This window comes from Neoarius graeffei, chromosome 28 (assembly GCF_027579695.1).
Source record: "Neoarius graeffei isolate fNeoGra1 chromosome 28, fNeoGra1.pri, whole genome shotgun sequence".
Taxonomy (NCBI): domain Eukaryota; kingdom Metazoa; phylum Chordata; class Actinopteri; order Siluriformes; family Ariidae; genus Neoarius; species Neoarius graeffei.
Genome location: NC_083596.1, coordinates 18,647,263 through 18,669,343, shown reverse-complemented (window position 1 = coordinate 18,669,343; position 22,081 = coordinate 18,647,263). Strand labels below are relative to the sequence as shown.

Below are 22,081 nucleotides of genomic sequence, written 5' to 3'. Positions count from 1 at the left end.
TGTGCAACATGCTGTTCATTCATAAATTAAACATTATTATATTTTCATAAATTAAATATTTCTTGGGGTGCGGAGGCTCTGAGGGTTAAGCGGAACGAGGCGCATGACATTTTGTATATCAGTACATGCTTTGAGTGCGTTATTCCTCATATTACAACGGCTCTGACAGTAGTTCCGGCTGTAATGTACAGTGCTCAGTGTAAATGAGTGCACCCCCTTTGAAAAGTAACATTTTAAACAATATCTCAATGAACACAAACAATTTCCAAAATGTTGACAAGACAAAGTTTAATATAACATCTGTTTAACTTATAATGTGAACATAAGGTTAATAATATAAACTTAGATGACACATTTTTTCAGTTTTACTCAAATTAGGGTGGTGCAAAAATGAGTACACTCCACAACAAAAACTACTACATCTAGCACTTTGTATGGCCTCCATGATTTTTAATGACAGCACCAAGTCTTCTAGGCATGGAATGAACAAGTTGGCGACATTTTGCAACATCAATCTTTTTCCATTCTTCAACAATGACCTCTTTTAGTGACTGGATGCTGGATGGAGAGTGATGCTCAACTTGTCTCTTCAGAATTCCCCATAGGAGTTCGATTGGGTTCAGATCAGAGACATATTTGGCCACTGAATCACTTTCACCCTGTTCTTCTTCAGAAATCCGACAGTGGCCTTAGATGTGTGTTTAGGATCGTTGTCATGTTGGAAAAGTGCACGACGACCAAGGGCACGGAGTGATGGTAGCATCTTCTCTTTCAGTATAGAGCAATACATCTGTGAATTCATGATGCCATCAGTGAAATGCAGCTCCCCGACACCAGCAGCATTCATGCAGCCCTACATAAGGACACTGCCACCACCATGTTTCACTGTAGGCACCATGCATTTTACTTTGTATTCCTCACCTTTGCGACGCCATACAGTCTTGAAGCCATCAGTTCCAACGGTCTCATCACTCCAGAGTATAGAGTCCCAGTAGTCATCATCTTTGTCAGCATGGGCCCTGGCAAACTCTAGGTGGGCTTTTTTGTGCCTGGGCTTTAGGAGAGGCTTCTTTCGTGGACGGCATCCACGCATGCCATTCCTCTGTAGTGTACGCCGTATTGTGTCACAGGAAATAGTCACCCCAGTTTGGCTTTCTACTTCTTTAGATAACTGCAGTGAACTTGCTTGCAGATTTTCTTCAACCCTTCTCATCAGACAATGCTCCTGTCGAGGTGTTAACTTTCGTGGATGACCTGGACGTCTCTGTGAGATGGTTGCAGTTCCATCTTTCTTAAATTTTTGTACCACTTTTGCTACAGTATTCTGACTGATAAGTAAAGCTTTGCTGATCTTCTTGTCGCCTTCGCCTTTGTGGTGTAAAGAAAGTATTTTCTTTGGGGACTTCTGTGGAGACAAGTTGAGCATCACTCTCCATCCAGCATCCAGTCACTAAAAGAGGTCATTGTTGAAGAATGGAAAAAGATTGATGTTGCAAAATGTCACCAAATTGTTCATTCCATGCCTAGAAGACTTGGTGCTGTCATTAAAAATCATGGAGGCCATACAAAGTACTAGGTGTAGTAGTTTTTGTTGTGAGGTGTACTCATTTTTGCACCACCCTAATTTGAGTAAAACTGAAAAATGTGTCATCTAAGTTTATATTATTAACCTTACTTTCACGTTATAAGTTAAACAGATGTTATATTAAACTTTGTCTTGTCAACATTTTGGAAATTGTTTGTGTTCATTGAGATATTGTTTAAAATGTTATTTTCAAAGAGGGTGCACTCATTTACACTGAGCACTGTAAATCACAGGTTTACATATGAATACACTTGTTCTAAAAACATTACAGTTTCTATAGTAACAGCTGAGCAAATATGGCAAAAGTGTCAAATAATTCAAGACTAATAATAAATAGATTTTAAAAATGTGCCTGGATAAAGAAAACCACCATCGCTGATGTGATGAAGCTTTCTGTAAGGTAAGGTTTATTTCACGTTTATGAAAAGTGTCTCCAGTGTCAGGGCATTTTAACAGTAGGTAAGTTTTCCACCATGGGACGGTCCTGAGGACAGAGGACTTTTTGCGCTTTTCAGTTTTGCTGTAACATGACCAGCTGCAGTTTTTCAAGAAAGAGAAAAAAGAGAGAGGCTGGTGATCAAACAACTGCTGTAAGCAAAAAACAGGAACTAACTTGTCTTGTGGACATTCTGGCACACGATCAAGAGTGTAGCTATACCCGAATGAATATCGACAAGGCTGTGAATATAGCATTACAGAACATGCTGTTTTTGGAAAATAATCAACTGTATGGTGGTAACAGTAACTCCATGTCACATCAGGTTGTTAGCATTGATTATTTTCCTATAAGAGAACAACCTGAAGAGAACACAAGTCATGTTTTATTCCTTACGTGTTTTATTCCTTTTATTCTTTAGCTCTTTTAGTTTATGACTATGTGTTCTTGTTGCTGATGTTTTCACACACTGAACCCAAATGCTCTACAACATTAAAACAAAACATTTTTAAGAACGGTGGGTGAATAGCACTTTCCTCTGAGTGTGATTTGCCGCCCGTGGCATTGTCTGAGCAGCAGTTCAAAAAGATGCAGTTGGCTGCCATTACATACAGTACCTCAGAGGAAGGACACGATAGCCTTTACTATCTCTTGGGTGATGCCATGGCATAATAATTAAAGAATCAGCTTTGGAGCCAAAAGGTTGTCGGTTCAATTCCCTAGACCAGCAGGAATGGCTGAAGTGCCCTAGAGCAAGGCACCTAAACTTTGGCTCCTTCTGGATAAGAACATCTGCTAAATGCCTGTAATGTGATAGGGGAGAGCTGTCTGGTGGGTGGGAACTAGTCATGACTAAATCGGGGGGAAAAATCTTTGTGTAGCTAAGCTGTTTAAATAAATAAATTCTGATGACTGCAGAATTAAAAAAAAAAAGTTTTTTATTTAAATTACAGAACTTCTCAACTGTATAGATATTATTCATATATAAGCTATGAAATGTGAATTTGCGAACACACACACACACGAGCGCACAAACACAATTACACAATTCCAATACATACCTGAAATAACAGTACTAGCACTGTGATCGCATCATCATGTTTATTGTCATTTTCTTCGACCAAAGTTTTGAATTTAATCTTTGCATACGTATATTTTTTAAATAATATCAGAACTGTGTGACATAACAGTCTTTATTCTATCCACATTCACTGGATATGAGCAATCGCGCACTCTGATTGGCTACTCTACTACTAGGATATCAGCTCATATACCATGGGTAGAGAAAAACAAAATGGCGGCGCACATCAAGTCAGATATATCACTTTGTTATCAAGTATTTCAAAGAAACAGAAATAGCTAAAAGAATATAGCCCCCCCCCCCCCCCCCCCAAATCTCCTGTTCCACACTCCAGCACAGTCGGTGGTGGAAATGCACCTTTAAAGCCTAGGTCACAACCGGACGTACGATTTTTTGGCCGTGCAATTTTTGGCGGTTCCCAAATCGCTGTGTTTTTTTTGTTCGTGGAGAAAGACGCGCGTTGGCCGTAAGTTTGTCTTGCAACCTGAAAAAAATGTAAGCGCCCGTAGAGTTTGTTTGACATGACAAAGAACCTCTGCGGCCGGTCTGCGGCTCGAAAATCAGCACGCCACACGCACGCCCTCCGTGCGTTTCTTGCATTTTTTGCACGCAGACCGGCCGGAGGAGCACGTACGGCTGGTTGTGACCGGGGCATAAGCTGGTTTGCCAATCATCAAAAAAAAACCTAAAGAAGAAGAAGAAAATGGCGGAGTGTGTTTCTGAACCAACTGAGGACGAAATGAAAACTCTACTCAAAAACAAAACCCCAAAAATACCAAAAAAAGCAATAAAATATGGAATAAAAGTATTTCATGGTAATCGAGTATCTTTTTTATTTTTCAAGAATTATTATTATTATTATCACATTTTTCACAAATTGCTACGGTCATTTCGCCGATTTGTTTACATTCTAAGCGGAAATGATTTTGTCAGACGTTTTGTATAAAGTTTTTATTTATCGAATTTGCAAAATGTAAAAATAAAAATGCTCTGTTTCTCAAAATCCAGTGAATGTGGATAGAATAAAACAGTAATTCCACTCAATCTCGTCGTACATGTCCTATAGCCAACTCGGCGCTATGTGCCTCGTCGACTATCAGCTCATGTACGACTTGATTTTGTGGAATAACTGTTAAGTATATCTCACTCATTTGCGTTGACTCAAATCTAATTTTGATAAACATTCATGTCACATGAGCTTGTGTTTGTTTTAATCCATGTGTGCAAACTGACCTAATGAATGCAAAGAAGTTCTGAGAAGTCTTCAGTTCTACTGTATGTTGCATATTAAGCTGAACAGAACTGAAAATGCTTACTCTTTTATTGAACTGCATATCAGGTCTTTTTATTTACATTTTTAAAAGTATTTTCATTTGCATGGGAGGTGCAGTGGTTAGCACTGTTGCCTCACAGCGAGAAGGTTCTGGGTTCGAGCCCTGCGGCTGACTGTGTGGAGTTTGCCTCCTCGTGTCTGTGTGGGTTTCCTCTGGGTGCTTTGGTTTCCTCCCACAGTCCAAAGGCATGCAGATTAGTTCAACTGGCTACTCTAAAGTGGATGTGGATGTGAGTGTTGGCTCTCTGATGTCAGCTGGAAATGAAATTCTCATTTATATGGCTTTGCTGAAGCTGGTTGTGTCATCTCTTTCATGTTTTGTAGCTGTTTAACATTTCAGAGGAGAAAAAAACAGCCAAGATTTATCATGACACTTCTTACAATGACCACTTCACTTCATTTTAACCGAACAGATGTCCAGATCTAGCCACAATGTTAGCACAAAAAGGAATACTTTCATTTTTACGATCACTTTTGTTGTTTAATATTTCTATATTATCTCTTAAACCACAAAAACGCTCTATTATACTTTTAAAAATTCAATCTTAAAAAAAAAACTTAGAAAGAATTTTATAATGAAAATTTACATCTATTAAACTATTTTTTAAACTTCTGAAATTAAAAAAACATTGACCACAATGGAAATAAGTGTTTTACACTTTGTTGTGCTATGCTTGGTTTAGTTTCATGTATTTAATTCAATTGTACATTTAATATATTGTCCTACTTGCATGTAATTTTATCTCAATAAATCTAATCTAATCTAGTCTAATTGAACGAGTCCACTTATAATTTTGTATCAACTTGACTATTATCATTGAACTGACAGAATCACTCCGGTGTCTTCATGAAGGGATTGTAGCGCTTGTATTTCTGTTATTTTTATCGAAAACACTTAGTATGTTAGCATTGTGGCTAAATGCTAGCCAACACACATTTCTTTACCAGAGGAAAAATTCATTCTTTTTGCTTTAGTATGACCATCTGCGAGTATCTACAGCATGTTTTTCAGCATATATGCTCATTTTCCAGTTATTACTGACTCCTCCGTCCCCCCAACACACCCACACACACCCTTTACAGTCTACTTGGTATGGTCCTGTACCCACTGGCACAGTCTCAGACAGTAGGCTGGAGGGCTGACAGTGGAGAAACTTTGCCCAGGATGTCTCAGCCTCTTCCACAGGTTCTCAAGCCTCTTCTTGAAGCCATAAACAGTGAAGATGTCAATGATGCCGATGAAATAGCGCTGCTCAGGCCCGTCTATGACATGAATCGGGTTTTTGAAGTTAGGCAAAAGTCGCCGGTTCTGGGTCTGAAACTCCAGCAGTTCAGCTGATTCTGATCCAACGTTAGAGGGCCCCTCGCTCTGCTCTCCTCCCTCTGCCTGAGCCGTCTCTGCGATCTGCCACTGTGACGTCCTTGAATCCGGTTCTGTCGCTTGGATGGTTGAGTCTTCCTCAGGCACCACTCCTGGTACAGCGGCATGGGAGCATGTGCTTACTGACCTAATGCAGAAAACCAAAGCCAATCAGAGCAAAGCAAAGCATATCATATATCATATCATATCATATATCACACACATCACTCTGGTTTGTTAGTTTGCTGGCTGATGCTTGTTAGCACTTGGATTAGCTCCAACAAATTGGCCTGTTTCAAACTCCCATGCTTTTACATCATGTGAAAATGCCATCTCAGGATGAGAAACGTAACTCGCAAGCACATGCATGGTTATGGTTAAACACTGTGTTTATGGCACGGGTTATTTTATACTGTGCTGATATGTCTTCGCTACATGCCTGCCTGCCACTGGCCTTGTGGAGAGCAAAGTGAGGGATCTGGAAACAGAGGTGAACATGGAAGTGAGAGAAGCATTTGGTGGAAACAGGAAACGAAGCATATGTATCTGTTTTGACCATGTGATGAGCAATAAACATAAAATGATGTAGCTGTGATTACATAAATTTTTTTTTTCAGTTGTGAAATCGAGCAAATCTGATGGACTAATTCTAAACTGTCCACCAGAGGACGCCATCAGAACCAATTTAAAGGAACAGTGCGGTTAAAAAAAAAGATAAACTAAAATGGTTTGTATCTAACATTTGATTCTATAGCTATGTACTGGAGCTACAGTGGCTCATGAATATGAGACGTTTATTTCACTCAAAATCTTTTAGATTACATCAATGTCCAGTACTTAAAACTACCTAAGAATGAAAAGGGCAAACTTTCCCAAAAGCATTGCAGCACAAATGTCCCTTTTCCACCAAAGCAGTTCCAGGGCTGGTTCGGGGCCAGTGCTTAGTTTGGAACTGGGTTTTCTGTTTCCACTGACAAAGAACTGGCTCTGGGGCCAGAAAAACCGGTTCCAGGCTAGCACCAACTCTCTGCTGGGCCAGAGGAAAGAACCGCTTACGTCAGCGGGGGGGGCGGAGTTGTTAAGACCAACAAAAATAACAAGACTGCGAAAGATCGCCATTTTTAAGCGACGAGAAGCAGCAGCTGTACAAACGCGAAGTCATCCATTATTGTTGTTGTTGTTGCTGCTTCTCTTCTCCGTGTTGTTGTTGTTGCTTCGATGTTTGCGCCAAGGTTTATGCAAACGGAGCGACGTAATTGACGTATACAGCGACGTAACTGACATATACAGTGACGTAATGACGTGGCTTCCCTTAGCACCGCGAGCTATGGAAAAGCAAACTGGTTCTCAGCTGGCTCGCAAGTTGAACGAGTTGTGAACCAGCACCAGCACTGGCCCCGAACCAGCCCTGGAACTGATTTGGTGGAAAAGGGGTAAAAGATGACCGTTAAATGACAGAGCGAGCAGCATAATGAAGTCTCTCTCTCTCTCTCCTAGTTAAGATGCTCTGAACGTTAAGAGGCTTTTGGGAAACCCACCCCTGACCTTTTATATAATTTCGATCATCTTTGGTACAACTGAAAGTTAACACATGCACTTCAATTTAATCAAATACCCATCTGCCACACAATGTACCTGCCAAACTGCTGGGCATTTCTAAAGCAATAAGGTTTGTGTTCACACTTTCACACTTATGATCTTGGTAACGCTCATATCCATCTAATCCCTCAAACAGAGTTGTGTAAGTCCCTCACCTCTTGGTGCGCATGATGAGGGTGGCGAAGGACAGGCTCGGGTGGCGCTCGTCGTTGTGTAGGGGCTGATGGGCCAGTAGGAGGCTGTAGTCCAGTACATTCAGTGTCTGCAGGAAGGATGTGTCGATTTGCACCTGACTTAACAGCCAGGGACGCTGTTGGTCTGCCTCACACACATAAACGCAAACACACACGCATACAAACATGTATTTCAAGGTTATGAATAAAAGGCTCTTGAATCAATAATTAAGGAAAGACATGACAGGTGAATAGGATACATTTTTTAAAACAGTGTATTTTTGTTGTATTGGAATGTTATATTTTATTATTTTACATCAGGCTTGTTGTACTCACGCCCTAATTTTAAGGACTTGTGACTCGACTCGGACTTGAGCACTGATGACTCAGACTTGGACTCGTGCATTAACTAAATTAGGACTAGGATTTTTTTCTTTATTTTTTGTAACATGTCATAATAATTTGGCATAAGATATTTATATCTACCGCATGGGTTTCCTCCGGGTGCTCCGGTTTCTCCCACAGTCCAAAGACATGCAGGTTAGGTTAACTGGTGACTCTAAATTGACCGTAGGTGTGAATGTGAGTGTGAATGGTTGTCTGTGTCTATGTGTCAGCCCTGTGATGACCTGGCGACTTGTCCAGGGTGTACCCCGCCTTTCGCCCGTAGTCAGCTGGGATAGGCACCAGCTCGCCTGCGACCCTGTAGAACAGGATAAAGCAGCTAGAGATAATGAGATGAGATGATGAGATTAATTTTGCCCTAATTTGGTGCATGCTTGGTGATAGACTCTTGGGCGCGCTCTGGACAGCGCGCGTGCCAAGCGGACTCTCGCACGCTCACTGTAAACAACTCGGACCTGCATAGGATTAAGGCACAATCAGCGCACCGATATAAAAACTGTGAAAACACACTTACTTTGCGAAGTATTGAGTTGCGTTGCTGACACATTAACGAGCCTTATTTCCTTGTTTGGTTTCCTGATCCCTGGTTTCCTGTTTCTCATCTTTGATTCTGCCGAGTCTACGATAGCCTGTTTGTGCCTCGCTCGACTTATTGCCTGTTTCACTGTTTTACGATTTTGCCTGCCATTCTGGATTGTTTACTCTCTTCACTTGTATTAATGGCGGCATGGTGGTGTAGTGGTTAGCGCTGTCGCCTCACAGCAAGAAGGTCCGGGTTCGAGCCCCGTGGCCGGCGAGGGCCTTTCTGTGAGGAGTTTGCATGTTCTCCCCGTGTCTGCATGGGTTTCCTCCGGGTGCTCCGGTTTCCCCCACAGTCCAAAGACATGCAGGTTAGGTTAACTGGTGACTCTAAATTGACCGTAGGTGTGAATGTGAGTGTGAATGGTTGTCTGTGTCTATGTGTCAGCCCTGTGATGACCTGGCGACTTGTCCAGGGTGTACCCCGCCTTTCACCCATAGTCAGCTGGGATAGGCTCCAGCTTGCCTGCGACCCTGTAGAAGGGTAAAGCGGCTAGAGATAATGAGATGAGACTTGTATTAATAAGCACACCTTCTGCACTTACATCTGTCTCCCAACCATCTCTGACCGAATACTTCGCACTCCCTGACAAAGAGAAGCACATTCACCTGTTCATACGTCATGTTCAGGAACAAACTAACGTTAATGACGCTGAAACAGCCACCGTCAAATGGTGCGGTTGGAGTCTTGTTCTCAGACTTGACTCGGCTCAATAGTGGACTCGATTCAAATTTTTTTTTAATGACTTGGACGTGACTCGGACTTGACTCAAGGTTTAGTGGCTTGACTACAACACTGTTTTACATGTATATGTATGAATATTTATTTAATGAGACTGTGACTAAAACATACTTTTTTTATTTATTATTTATTATTATTAGAAACACCTGTACACCTACTCATTCACACAATTGTCTAATCCGCCAACGGTGTGGCAGCAGTGCAAGTGCAATAAAAAGCTGCAGGAACTGCATGATGCAATCATATCAACATGAACCACAATCTCAAAGGAATGTTTACAGCACCCCATGGAATCCGTGCCATGAAGAATTGAGGCTGTTTTGAGAGCAAATGGAGGCCCTACCCATATTAGTACAGTATTCCTAATAAAGTGCTTCATGAGTATAGTTTTATTGTTCAACCAAGAAAACACAGGATACTATATTTCTCATACTGTTTTATGGCACGGTGGTGTAGTGGTTAGCACTGTCGCCTCACAGCAAGAAGGTTCTGGGTTCGAGCCCAGTCGCCAACGAGGGTCTGGAGTTTACATGTTCTCTCCGTGTCTGCTTGGGTTTCCTCCGGGTGCTCCGGGTTCCTCCACAGTCCAAAGACATGCGGGTTAGGTTAACATGGGGTGGCCACAGCCTGAAGGTCGGGTTGAAGTGCCCTTGAGTAAGGCACCTAACCCACAACTGCTCCCCGGGCGCTGTAGTATAGCTGCCCACTGCTCTGGGTATGTGTGTGTGCTCATTGCTCACTTGTGTGTGTTCACTGCTTCAGATGGGTTAAATGCAGAGGAATTTCACTGTGCTTCAGTCTGTGCTTGAGTGTACATGTGATAAATAAAGGCTTCTGGTTCTTATGCCATTTTCAATATAACATCTACCGTAAAGCCAATAGTTATCAACACTTTGGTCATTTCCTGTGTAATGTTCTTCTAAATAGGAACAGCAATGAAGAAAGTACATGAATATACATAGGTCATGTAGAAACTGTGATATTTGGTCCTTCATATAGCAAAAAATAGATTTTCAGATATGTTGTCTTGTATTTATGATCGGCTTCCCTGTGGTGGTACATGTTCGTCGTTCGTACGGACGAACATCGTACGGTCAAGCCATCAAAAATCAGGTCGATGCATCACCATATTCTCTGAAGTATGGAGCTCTGATCCACTATGAAGTTTTTTCTGCCTAATATGCAAATACTGTATGTAGTCCAGCAAAAGTCAGTAAATCTACAGTACACCAGCTTGCCGTGTGGGAAGCGCCTATCCGTTTACATAGTAAATTGCAAATGTTCGATCGCCGCGTACCAACATAAAAAGTACGTTCAGCTTCACAAGAGTTGGGTATTTTATAGGGAAAAACCTGAATTTGCACGATACTGATTACTTTTGACACGGCGATCTTTTTTCTGAATGTTGATGGTGAAACTGCTGGGCAAAGCCATGTTGGATTTCGGTCGAAACCCGATGACATGCCACCCCTGTGACGTTAGACTCTAGCTCGCTTTCTATTGGTCGACACTGGCCGAAATCAATACCAGAGGTCAGGAATAATCATGACCCCTGGTGGGCCTTTTCGCGGTAATTTTGGTCAAACCAGAAGCTGGCCAGAGACAGCGGAAGTTCTGGTCATGATCAATAGATGTGTATCCTTCTATGGAAAACAATAAAAATAGTGGATTCTGGAAGATAGAGAAAAAAAGAGAAGGTTCAGGGATGTTAACCTCAGGGATTGTTTTGAAGAAATCACATTTGATTAGAAACCTGTAATACATTGCGCTTTTGAGCGCCACCCTCTGCAAAGTAACATGTGGAACTGTGCTGCCACCTTTTGCCGTGTTGTGCCATCACATGCAATAAGGCAATTAGGCAAGTTGTAGAGAAGAGAATACAGTCAGAGAGGACAGATTTAATACTTTAAAAGGAATCTATGTAGATTGTAATTGTCCTTAATGATCTTTAGATGGGGGCGGCACGGTGGTGTAGTGGTTAGCACTGTCGCCTCACAGCAAGAAGGTCCAGGTTCGAGCTCCGTGGCCGGCGAGGGCCTTTCTGTGTGGAGTTTGCATGTTCTCCCCGTGTCCGCGTGGGTTTCCTCCGGGTGCTCCGGTTTTCCCCACAGTCCAAAGACATGCAGGTTAGGTTAACTGGTGACTCTAAATTGACCGTAGGTGTGAATGTGAGTGTGAATGGTTGTCTGTGTCTATGTGTCAGCCCTGTGATGACCTGGCGACTTGTCCAGGGTGTACCCCACCTTTCGCCCATAGTCAGCTGGGATAGGCTCCAGCTTGCCTGCGACCCTGTAGAAGGATAAAGCGGCTAGAGATAATGAGATGAGATCTTTAGATGGTGGTGTAGTGGTTAGCACTGTCGCATCACAGCAAGAAGGTCCTGGGTTCGAGCCCAGTGGCCGATGGAGTATGCATGTTCTCCCCGTGTCCGCATGGGTTTCCTCCGGGTGCTCCGGTTTCCCCCACAGTCCAAAGACATGCAGGTTAGGTTAACTGGTGGCTCTAAATTGACCGTAGGTGTGAATGTGAAGGTGTGTGAATGGTTGTTTGTCTCTATGTGTCAGCCCTGCAATGACCTGGCGACTTGTCCAGGGTGTACCCCGCCTCTCGCCCATAGTCAGCTGGGATAGGCTCCAGCTTGCCTGCGACCCTGTACAGGATACAGTAAGTGGCTACAGATAATGGATGGATGGAAAATAAAACCAGTTTTGAATTTAGAACTTCATACTCTTTCTTTTGATTTGCCACACTCCTTGATCACAACTAGACTTAAAAATGGCCTGTCATTACTACCTACACTATTCAGAGAACAGCATTACCTAATGTGATAAACTGTCCCTCAAAATTGCGATCCTTGAGAACAACGATGATCTGACTCCCCTCGGGGGCTGGGTCTGTCCACCGGCTCACTTCACAGCCCTTGATATCGTATCTATACAGGAAGAAGTATTCACAGTGTGTACATTATGCTGTGCATGCATGAATATTTGCTTTAATTTGAGAACATTTGGCACTATTTGTTTTTATTAAGAGTGGTGTTGAGTTTGACATCTGAAAGTAATACGGTCATTCAATAAATGGTACTTTTCTCAGCAACGAATGGTTCCTGGTACACTAATAATAATGCAAACTTGGAAAGGTCATATGAATTTATGCTCAGCCTTAAGCTCAGTGGCTTAAGTGCAGCTGCTCCAGGCTTTATAGTTTCAGGTCCCAGTAGAGACCTTGTATCAAAAGTAAGACATCTTGTGAAGAAGACAAAAACACGTTGATTTAAGCTGTGATTAATATACAAAAGCCAAGAAGGACTTTATACTGTATAGAGATGGGTCACGACATGTTGCTTCAAAATGTCTCTTTTTTTCAAACGTTAAACGTGAATCCAAATCAGAGCAATGTTCTTTTTATAGCATATATTCACATTTAACAGTTATTCCACCAAATCGAGTCGTACATCAGCTGATAGCCGATGAGGTGCATAGCACTGAGTTGGCGATAATCCATGTATGACGAGATTTAGTGGAATAACTGTTTGACTCTATCTACATTCACAGGATTTTGAGAAACAGAGCATTTTTATTTTTTTGCAAATTTGATAAATAAAAGGGGCAGCACGGTGGTGTAGTGGTTAACGCTGTCGCCTCACAGCAAGAAGGTCCGGGTTCGAGCCCCGTGGCCGGCGAGGGCCTTTCTGTGCGGAGTTTGCATGTTCTCCCCATGTCCGCGTGGGTTTCCTCCGGGTGCTCCGGTTTCCCCCACAGTCCAAAGACATGCAGGTTAGGTTAACTGGTGACTCTAAATTGACCGTAGGTGTGAATGTGAGTGTGAATGGTTGTCTGTGTCTATGTGTCAGCCCTGTGATGACCTGGCGACTTGTCCAGGGTGTACCCCACCTTTCGCCCGTAGTCAGCTGGAATAGGCTCCAGCTTGCCTGCAACCCTGTAGAACAGGATAAAGCGGCTACAAATAATGAGAATGAGATGATAAATAAAAACTTTACACAAAACATCCGACAAAATCATTCCCGCTTAGAATGAAAAACAAAGCGGCAAAATGACAGTAGCAATTTGTGAAAAATGCTATAATAATCTCATCTCATTATCTCAAGCCGCTTTATCCTTCTACAGGGTCGCAGGCAAGCTGGAGCCTATCCCAGCTGACTACGGGCGAAAGGCGGGGTACACCCTGGACAAGTCGCCAGGTCATCACAGGGCTGACACATAGACACAGACAACCATTCACACTCACATTCACACCTACGGTCAATTTAGAGTCACCAGTTAACCTAACCTGCATGTCTTTGGACTGTGGGGGAAACCGGAGCACCCGGAGGAAACCCACGCGGACACGGGGAGAACATGCAAACTCCACACAGAAAGGCCCTCGCCGGCCCCGGGGCTCGAACCCAGGACCTTCTTGCTGTGAGGCGACAGCGCTAACCACTACACCACCGTGCCGCCCTGCTATAATAATAATAATAATAATAAATCTTGAAAAGTAAAAAAGATATGTTCTTACCATCAAATACTTTTATTCCATATTTTGTTGCTTTTTTTGTATTTTTAGCGGTTGGCAAACCAACTTAAAGGTGCATTACCGCCACCGACTGGGCTGGAGTATCGAACACGTGATATTAGGGGGGAAAACTATATTCTTTTAGCTATTTCTGTTTCTTTTAAATACTTGATAATTTTTAGGGTTTTGTTTTCGAGGAGAGTTTTTATTTCGTCCTCGGTTGGTTCAGCAACACACTCCGCCATTTTGTTTTTCTCTACTCGTGGTATATAAGCTGATATCCTAGTAGTAGAGTAGCCAATCAGAGCGCAAGATTGCTCATATCCAGTGAATGTGGATAGAATAAATTCATAATATTTCATTAATCTTGTACCTGGCGCAGATTCTTTCATCAGGATAGAAGACACTTTGCATCACTATAAAGTACTACAGAGAGAAACAGATTTGATCATAACGTTGCACATAATTTAATCATTTATCATCACTCAGATGACAACTCAAACAGTACCAAAAAAAACCTCTCTACCTTCTTCCGATGGGCAAACTTGATTTTATGAACACCTGCGATTATGAAAAATGAGTATTATATAAAGCAGAAAATGCACTGATGCGAGACTAATAATACATTTATGGTTGTGAAACTCTCACCTAAAAACTTCACCAGGAGAGAGTGGGGGTACTTCTCCAGATGTTCCATGTAATGTTTTAGATGAGACAGGAGGAATCGAATCTCCCTTCTGCTCTGTGTCTTCAGGAAGAACCGTTTATCATTCCTATAATACAGTAAGACAAATACGAACATATGATCCTGATGAAATATTACACTGAAGAGCTTGGCGGTGAGTGTGTAAGAGAAAGAGCTTGTCCACACTTTAACCAGCATAACACACAAGCTTTTTTGCACAAGAACCCCATGACTAATGATTAGCACATACACCGAGGATATTACACAGTTGGAACAGAGGATACAGTGGGGCAAAAAAGTATTTAGTCAGTCACCAATTGTGCAAGTTCTCCCACTTACAAAGATGAGAGAGGCCTGTAATTTTCATCATAGGTATACCTCAACTATGAGAGACAAAATGAGAAAAAAAAAATCCAGAAAATCACATTGTCTGATTTTTAAAGAATTTATTTGCAAATTATGGTGGAAAATAAGTATTTGGTCAATAACAAAAGTTCATCTCAATACTTTGTTATATACCCTTTGTTGGCAATGACAGAGGTCAAACGTTTTCTGTAAGTCTTCACAAGGTTTTCACACACTGTTGCTGGTATTTTGGCTCATTCCTCCATGCAGATCTCCTCTAGAGCAGTGATGTTTTGGGGCTGTCGCTGGGCAACACGGACTTTCAACTCCCTCCAAAGATTTTCTATGGGGTTGAGATCTGGAGACTGGCTAGGCCACTCCAGGACCTTGAAATGCTTCTTACGAAGCCATTCCTTCGTTGCCCGGGCGGTGTGTTTGGGATCATTGTCATGCTGAAAGACCCAGCCACGTTTCATCTTCAATGCCCTTGCTGATGGAAGGAGGTTTTCACTCAAAATCTCACGATACATGGCCCCATTCATTCTTTCCTTTACACGGATCAGTCATCCTGGTCCCTTTGCGGAAAAACAGCCCCAAAGCATGATGTTTCCACCCCCATGCTTCACAGTAGGTATGGTGTTCTTTGGATGCAACTCAGCATTCTTTTTCCTCCAAACACGACAAGTTGAGTTTTTACCAAAAAGTTCTAGTTTGGTTTCATCTGACCATATGGCATTCTCCCAATCCTCTTCTGGATCATCCAAATGCTCTCTAGCAAACTTCAGATGGGCCTAGACATGTACTGGCTTAAGCAGGGGGACACGTCTGGCACTGCAGGATTTGAGTCCCTGGCGACGTAGTGTGTTACTGATGGTAGCCTTTGTTACTTTGGTCCCAGCTCTCTGCAGGTCATTCACTAGGTCCCCCTGTGTGGTTCTGGGATTTTTGCTCACCGTTCTTGTGATCATTTTGACCCCACGGGGTGAGATCTTGCGTGGAGCCCCAGATCGAGGGAGATTATCAGTGGTCTTGTATGTCTTCCATTTTCTAATAATTACTCCCACAGTAGATTTCTTCACACCAAGCTGATTACCTATTGCAGATTCAGTCTTCCCAGCCTGGTGCAGGTCTACAATTTTGTTTCTGGTGTCCTTTGACAGCTCTTTGGTCTTGGCCATAGTGGAGTTTGGAGTGTGACTGTTTGAGGTTGTGGACAGGTGTCTTTTATACTGCTAACGAGTTCAAACAGGTGCCATTAATACAGGTAACGAGTGGAGGACAGAGGAGCCTCTTAAAGAAGTTGTTACAGGTCTGTGAGAGCCAGAAATCTTGCTTGTTTGTAGGTGACCAAATACTTATTTTACCGAGGAATTTACCAATTAATTCATTAAAAATCCTACAATGTGATTTCCTGGATTCTTTCCCCCCATTCTGTCTCTCATAGTTGAAGTGTACCTATGATGAAAATTACCGGCCTCTCTCATCTTTTTAAGTGGGAGAACTTGCACAATTGGTGGCTGACTAAATACTTTTTTGCCCCACTGTATGAAGTTTATCTTTGAGTGGTGAATGTATATATCGTGACTGAGTTAAGCGGACGAGTGATATATTTTTCAACACGAGAAGATAAACTTCATATCTTCATGCTACCGTGTAATGTTCTTTATATTATCTGGACACATCCATAAAAAAAGAAAAAATATGCAAGTTAATCAAAAGAATTTTAATTTTGAACCGGTTCACCATTTTGACAATGCATGTTTAGTCAGCAGGAAAACACTAGGAGTGACATCATCGGAGTGAAATATCAGGAAATATTATACAAACAGGACACTTTTTCCATGGAATAAAAACGTGTTCTATTCCCTTCTAGTGGGTTTATCGATAGCATGCAATATTATTATTATATCGCTTATCCTCCGTGTATTACGTCACTCTCCCCAATGGAGAATAAGCATGCAATATTGCATGTTGTCAAGACAACACGACGTCACACGTCAGAGCTCATGTGAAGATCCAATGACAAAATTGCACAAGAACCTCATGAGTAATGATTCCCTGCCAGGAAAGAGAGAAGACGAGGCTAATCCAGTGCTGCTGCTCGGATTAAGCACTAAATAAATAAACTGAAGCTGAAACTGAAGACGCGCTGAACACCTGAAAGGCTACCAAAACTTCATTAGATACTCTTCACGCATATTTACAAGAGAAAAACATACCAACGGACATTGAAAAACTGGAAAAGAGACACGTCGGAGATGTAAAACTTCCGTGTTAGCGAGTGACTGTGACAATTTGTAAACAAACATGGCTGTGAAGTTTGCTTCGTTCAAAATGGAAGATTCTGAGAGAATTTTGGCTGCCAGGTAGCGCTGTTGTGTGCAGCTGTTGATGTTGATTTTAAAAGTACCTAAGTAAATTACACTGGGAACATAATAATAATATTCGGCTTGACTATGCTAGCATTGGCCTTCGCTAACACTATACCGGCTAGAAGGTAACTGCACTGCCACACTAACAGCACCAAGTCGCAAGTAAGCTAGCAGTGGCCTTTGAGAATGTTGATATGAAGAGGGTGTGTATGTATAATAATAATAATAATAATAATAATAATAATAATATTAGCTGGCTTTTTTTCATGGTCTATCAGATATATTCCCTTCGGCTAGCATGATATTGAACGAGTCGAAGACTCGTTCAATATCATGCTAGCCGAAGGGAATATATCTGATAGACCACTCAAAGCCAGCCAATATGATTATTATTATAATACATACAGGACACTTTTTCGATGGAATAAAAACGTGTTCTATTCCCTTCTAGCAGGTTTCATTCATTTGGTTTGATAGCATGCAATATTGTTACCATATCGCTTATCCTACATGTATTACGTCACTCTACCCAATGGAGAATGAGCGTGCAATATCATTATGTTATTGCACATTGTCAAGACAACATGACGTCACACGTCAGAGCTGATGCAAATATCCTATGACAAACTTTTCTGCTGCGCATGCGGACAACCATGTCTGCAGAGCCTAATCTAGGAATTTGAAAATAGGGGACAGATCCCTCACTAGTTGTAGAAACAGGGGACAGAAAATATTACCATGGGTAAAAATATCCCTCATTTGTTCCAGTTAGTGGGGACAGAAAAATAAGTAATACATTGGTAGATATTTTCAAGAGTACATCTATAAACAGAACAGTTTTATTAATAAAACTAAATACATGTAACAAACATTCATATCAGATGTTAATCTATATAATATCATAATTATGGCACTATACATATCCTTTCATACAGTGATATGAAAACCATATCAGCAAACACTTATCCACAGTTTATAGTATTGCACAAACATTATGATCAGATCTGAACTTTAAAAATGTAATGAAATGTGTGTTCATACTTTGTTTTTTTCTTCGTTGCATTGTCTTTAGTTTCATCGCGTTTCGATTTCGTCCCCGTTGCCTCAGGCTCAGGTTCATCGACGATAACGACAGCTGAACTCATATCTGCCTGGACTGTCACTTCGGTGGTAACATCGTCGACTTCGGTTTCATATTTCGTTTTCTTCTTGGTTGGTTCATCGGTAGTACTTGTATCGGGTTGTGTAATGTCGGCGGATTAGTATCTGTCACGTCTGTGTCTTCATTTTGTTTCCTTTTTTCTTTTTTCGTCCAAAGGTCTTTCAACGTGACCACGCGTTTTGACATTGTTATGTTTGGATGAGACAGAACGATATGCCATGTGCTTTTGGGTATTTTTAAAACACTTCACACGATTGATTGAGATACACTGTCTTCCGGTTCAGTGACCAATGATATAATAGTTCACAAAACTGTTTTACCCGCTAAATAAACCATTCGGAATACTTCGGTCCTTTCCGATATTTTCCAATTGGTGTGTAAACAATGCTATATTTACCGCGGTGCTTGCTAGCTGGTGCTGACAAATTGATATGCACAAGATTCAGTAAAATGCGACTACACACTCTCTACATATAAATGCGCGACAAAATTAATAGATACGCGATATCACTCTTGTGCCCAAAAAGTGGATGTGCGACAGACAGATAAAAAACGCATATTATCGCGTATTACGCGCCCTAGATTAGGCTCTGTTTCTGTGTTCGTCGGGAAAGAGAAAGACACGCTGAACACCCGAAAGGCTACCAAAACTTCATGATATATTCTTCACGCATAATTTTACAAGAGAAAAACATATCAACAGATATCAAAAAACTGGAAAAGAGACACATCGGAGACGTAAAACTTCCATGCTAGTAAGTGACTGTGACAGCTTGTAAACAAACATGGCCTCCAAGTTTGCTTTATATATTCTTCATGCATATTTACAAGAGAAAAACATACCAAAGGACATCGAAAAACTGGAAAAGAGACATGTTGGAGATGTAAAACTTCCGCGTTGTGACAGTTTGTAAACAAACATGGCCTCCAGGTTTGCTTTGTTAAATACGGAAGATTCTGAGAGAATTTTAGCTGCCAGGTAGCGATGTTGTGTGTAGCTGTTGATGTTGATTTTAAAAGTAACTAAGTAAATTAGAAAGGGAAAAGAATACTTAAGTATGAGTGAAAAACAGTGTATGCGTGGAAGAAGAGTCTGGAGACAGAAATCTTAGTTTCTCAGTCGTCAGCCTGTGCTACTTGCTCTCGATAACACTGGCTTGACCGCTTTATTACCATTCGCTAACACTACTCATGAACGCTACACCGGCTGGAAGGTGACTTCACTGCCGCGCTAACCCACGGGTAAGCTAGCACTGGCCTTCGAGAATGCTGATGTCCTGATATGAAGAGAGTGTGTATGTATAATAATAATAATAATAATAATAATAATAATAATATTGGCTGACGTTTTTCATAGTATATCAGATACAGTATATTCCATTCAGCTAGCATGATACTGAACAAGTCGAAGACTAGTTTTCCTCAAAAGTAAAAAAGCGAGAGAGCTGCTTTTGAGGATTTAATTCTAACTGCAGTGCAGGAGTATTACAGATATACTGACAGCATTTTCATAGACCACCATACAGAATATAAATAAACAACCAATTTAAGACTTAAACAAAATCATTACGTGCATTTATGTTTACGATTGTATAAATTATCTTTGGTTGTGCAGTATCCGAATTGAAAATGTAGTGTTAAGGACTATATATAGTAGAGAAAGGGCTTTCCTAGGCCACCACACACACACACACACACACACACACACACACGCACGCACACACACACGCACACAGAGAGTGCTGTATCTTAACTACAGGCTGTAAGTGCTGACTCACGTTAGGAAGAAATCTGCTTTGCTCTTTGAATTGCTGATGAACTGCAGGTAGCATCCTTCAGAGGAGAGAGATTGCTGATACTCTTTCTCTGTCATCCCCAGAGAGCGCCGCAGGCTGGCAAACACTGGTCCTGCAAACGTCTCCATCCGAAAGTCCTTTACACAAGCAGTCACATGAGCAAATCATTAGATTAGATTAGATTAGATTAGATTAGATTAGATTAGATTAGATTAGATTAGATTAGATTAGATTAGATTAGATTAGATTAGATTAGATTAGACAAAACTTTATTGATCCCTTCGGGAGGGTTCCCTCAGGGAAATTAAGATTCCAGCAGCATCATTACAGATAATCATGACATATTATGTACTTATTGACTGAGTGGGAGGGCTGGATGGGAAAATATTTGGCTCGAGGTCATGCCGTACGGACCAAGCTGCATGACCTCGAGCTAAATATTTTCCCATCCGGCCCGATCTAACTCTGTCGATAAGCATTGTATCATATGAGCTTTTTTAACTAACATACACAGTAGAAAACAATAAACAACGGTGTGCGAAAAACCAACCAATCAATTTTCTTTAATTTTAAGATAACATCGTTAGTAAAAGTCTGTTCAAACTCGGCTCAGCTCATGCAGACATCTTCAATACAAGCCTATTAACTCGACACGAAAGAACTTTGATTTGAAAACAAAATAGACTTCAGGACATCCTTGGACTTTTTAAAGTCTTCTTCTTTCAGGATGTTTATCTTACTGTTGTTGTTGTTGTTGTTGTTGTCAAGGTAGCGTTGAATACTTCGCAAAAAGGAAGACAAAGTGTCAGGTTCGTAGTTTAAATTTCCTTTTTTCTTCGCTTGTACTGTAAACTACATAGCAAGCTGTCTAGCTCCTTAGAGGGGATGACTGTTATGGCTCTTTCCTCCTTAACTGCAGCAAGAAATCTTTTTAAAACGTTCATGTCGTACTGAGTTTTTTTTACAGTGTTTTCCTCGTTTAAACAAATGAATTTCTTCACTCGAAAGTACATTTTTTCATTTTTTTCGACAATTTCAGCTTGTTCAATTAAGTCTGTGTCTGATAAATCATCCAGATAATAAAATTCACTTTCACTGTGCTCCGTTGTGTCGCTCATTTTTCAAAGAACTACTTCAGAGGAAAATAAAAATGCCGGAAACGAGGGAAATGGGGGCCACAGACAGCTTTTTCCGGACCGGATTAAAAAATCTGTGTCTGTCCAGTCATGTGACTTTTCCCAATGGTTTTATTAAGAGCGCGTGCGGGTCTGTGCGGGTCATATAATAATCTAGATTATTCTATCCGCATTCACAGGATATGAGCAATCGCGCGCTCTGATTGGCTACTCTACTACTAAGCTATCAGCTCATATACCGTGAGTAGAGGAAAACAAAATGGCGGAGCATTTTGCTGAACCAACCAAGGACAAAATAAAAACTCTACTCGAAAACAAAACACCAAAGAATACAAAAAAAGCAACAAAATGTGGAATAAAAGTATTTGATGGTAAGAACGTATCTTTTTTATTTTTTAAAAAATATTATTATTATAGCATTTTTCACAAATTGCTCCTGTCATTTCCAGAGGTGGACAGTAACGAAGTACATTTACTTGAGTACTGTACTTAAGTACACTTTTTGAGTTTCTGTACTTGAGTATTAATTTTTTTGGCAACTTACGACTTTAACTTCACTATATTTGAAAGACAAATATCGTACTTTTCACTCCACTACATTTCTATCAAGGTCCTCGTTACTCGTTACTACAAAGCAGCTTTGAAAGTGGATGGGTTTCTTTTCTTTTCTAAAACGTGATTGGTTTTTTCACAGGTGACACTGAGACAGACTATCAGTAATCACTAGGGTCACATCACGTCCATAGACTGGATAAAATCAAGTTCAATGATTTATCA

The 22,081-nt window shown here is 41.1% G+C and overlaps 1 protein-coding gene across 4 annotated transcripts in view; it reads right to left on the bottom strand.

Moving 5' to 3' along the window:
• Positions 1–4,043: 4,043 nt before the first annotated feature.
• pip5kl1 (phosphatidylinositol-4-phosphate 5-kinase-like 1) overlaps positions 4,044–22,081 on the bottom strand; it is a 48,312-nt gene continuing 30,274 nt past the window's right edge. For all 4 annotated transcript variants that reach the window (XM_060912264.1, XM_060912263.1, XM_060912265.1 and 1 more), the window contains 7 exons: positions 20,151–20,305; positions 14,457–14,581; positions 14,335–14,369; positions 14,182–14,234; positions 12,113–12,225; positions 7,550–7,712; positions 4,044–5,943 (listed from right to left, as the gene is read on the bottom strand). In XM_060912264.1, coding sequence (XP_060768247.1) covers positions 5,520–5,943; positions 7,550–7,712; positions 12,113–12,225; positions 14,182–14,234; positions 14,335–14,369; positions 14,457–14,581; positions 20,151–20,305 — 1,068 coding nt within the window. In that variant the 3' untranslated portion in view covers positions 4,044–5,519. The remainder of the gene's footprint in view (positions 5,944–7,549; positions 7,713–12,112; positions 12,226–14,181; positions 14,235–14,334; positions 14,370–14,456; positions 14,582–20,150; positions 20,306–22,081) is intronic.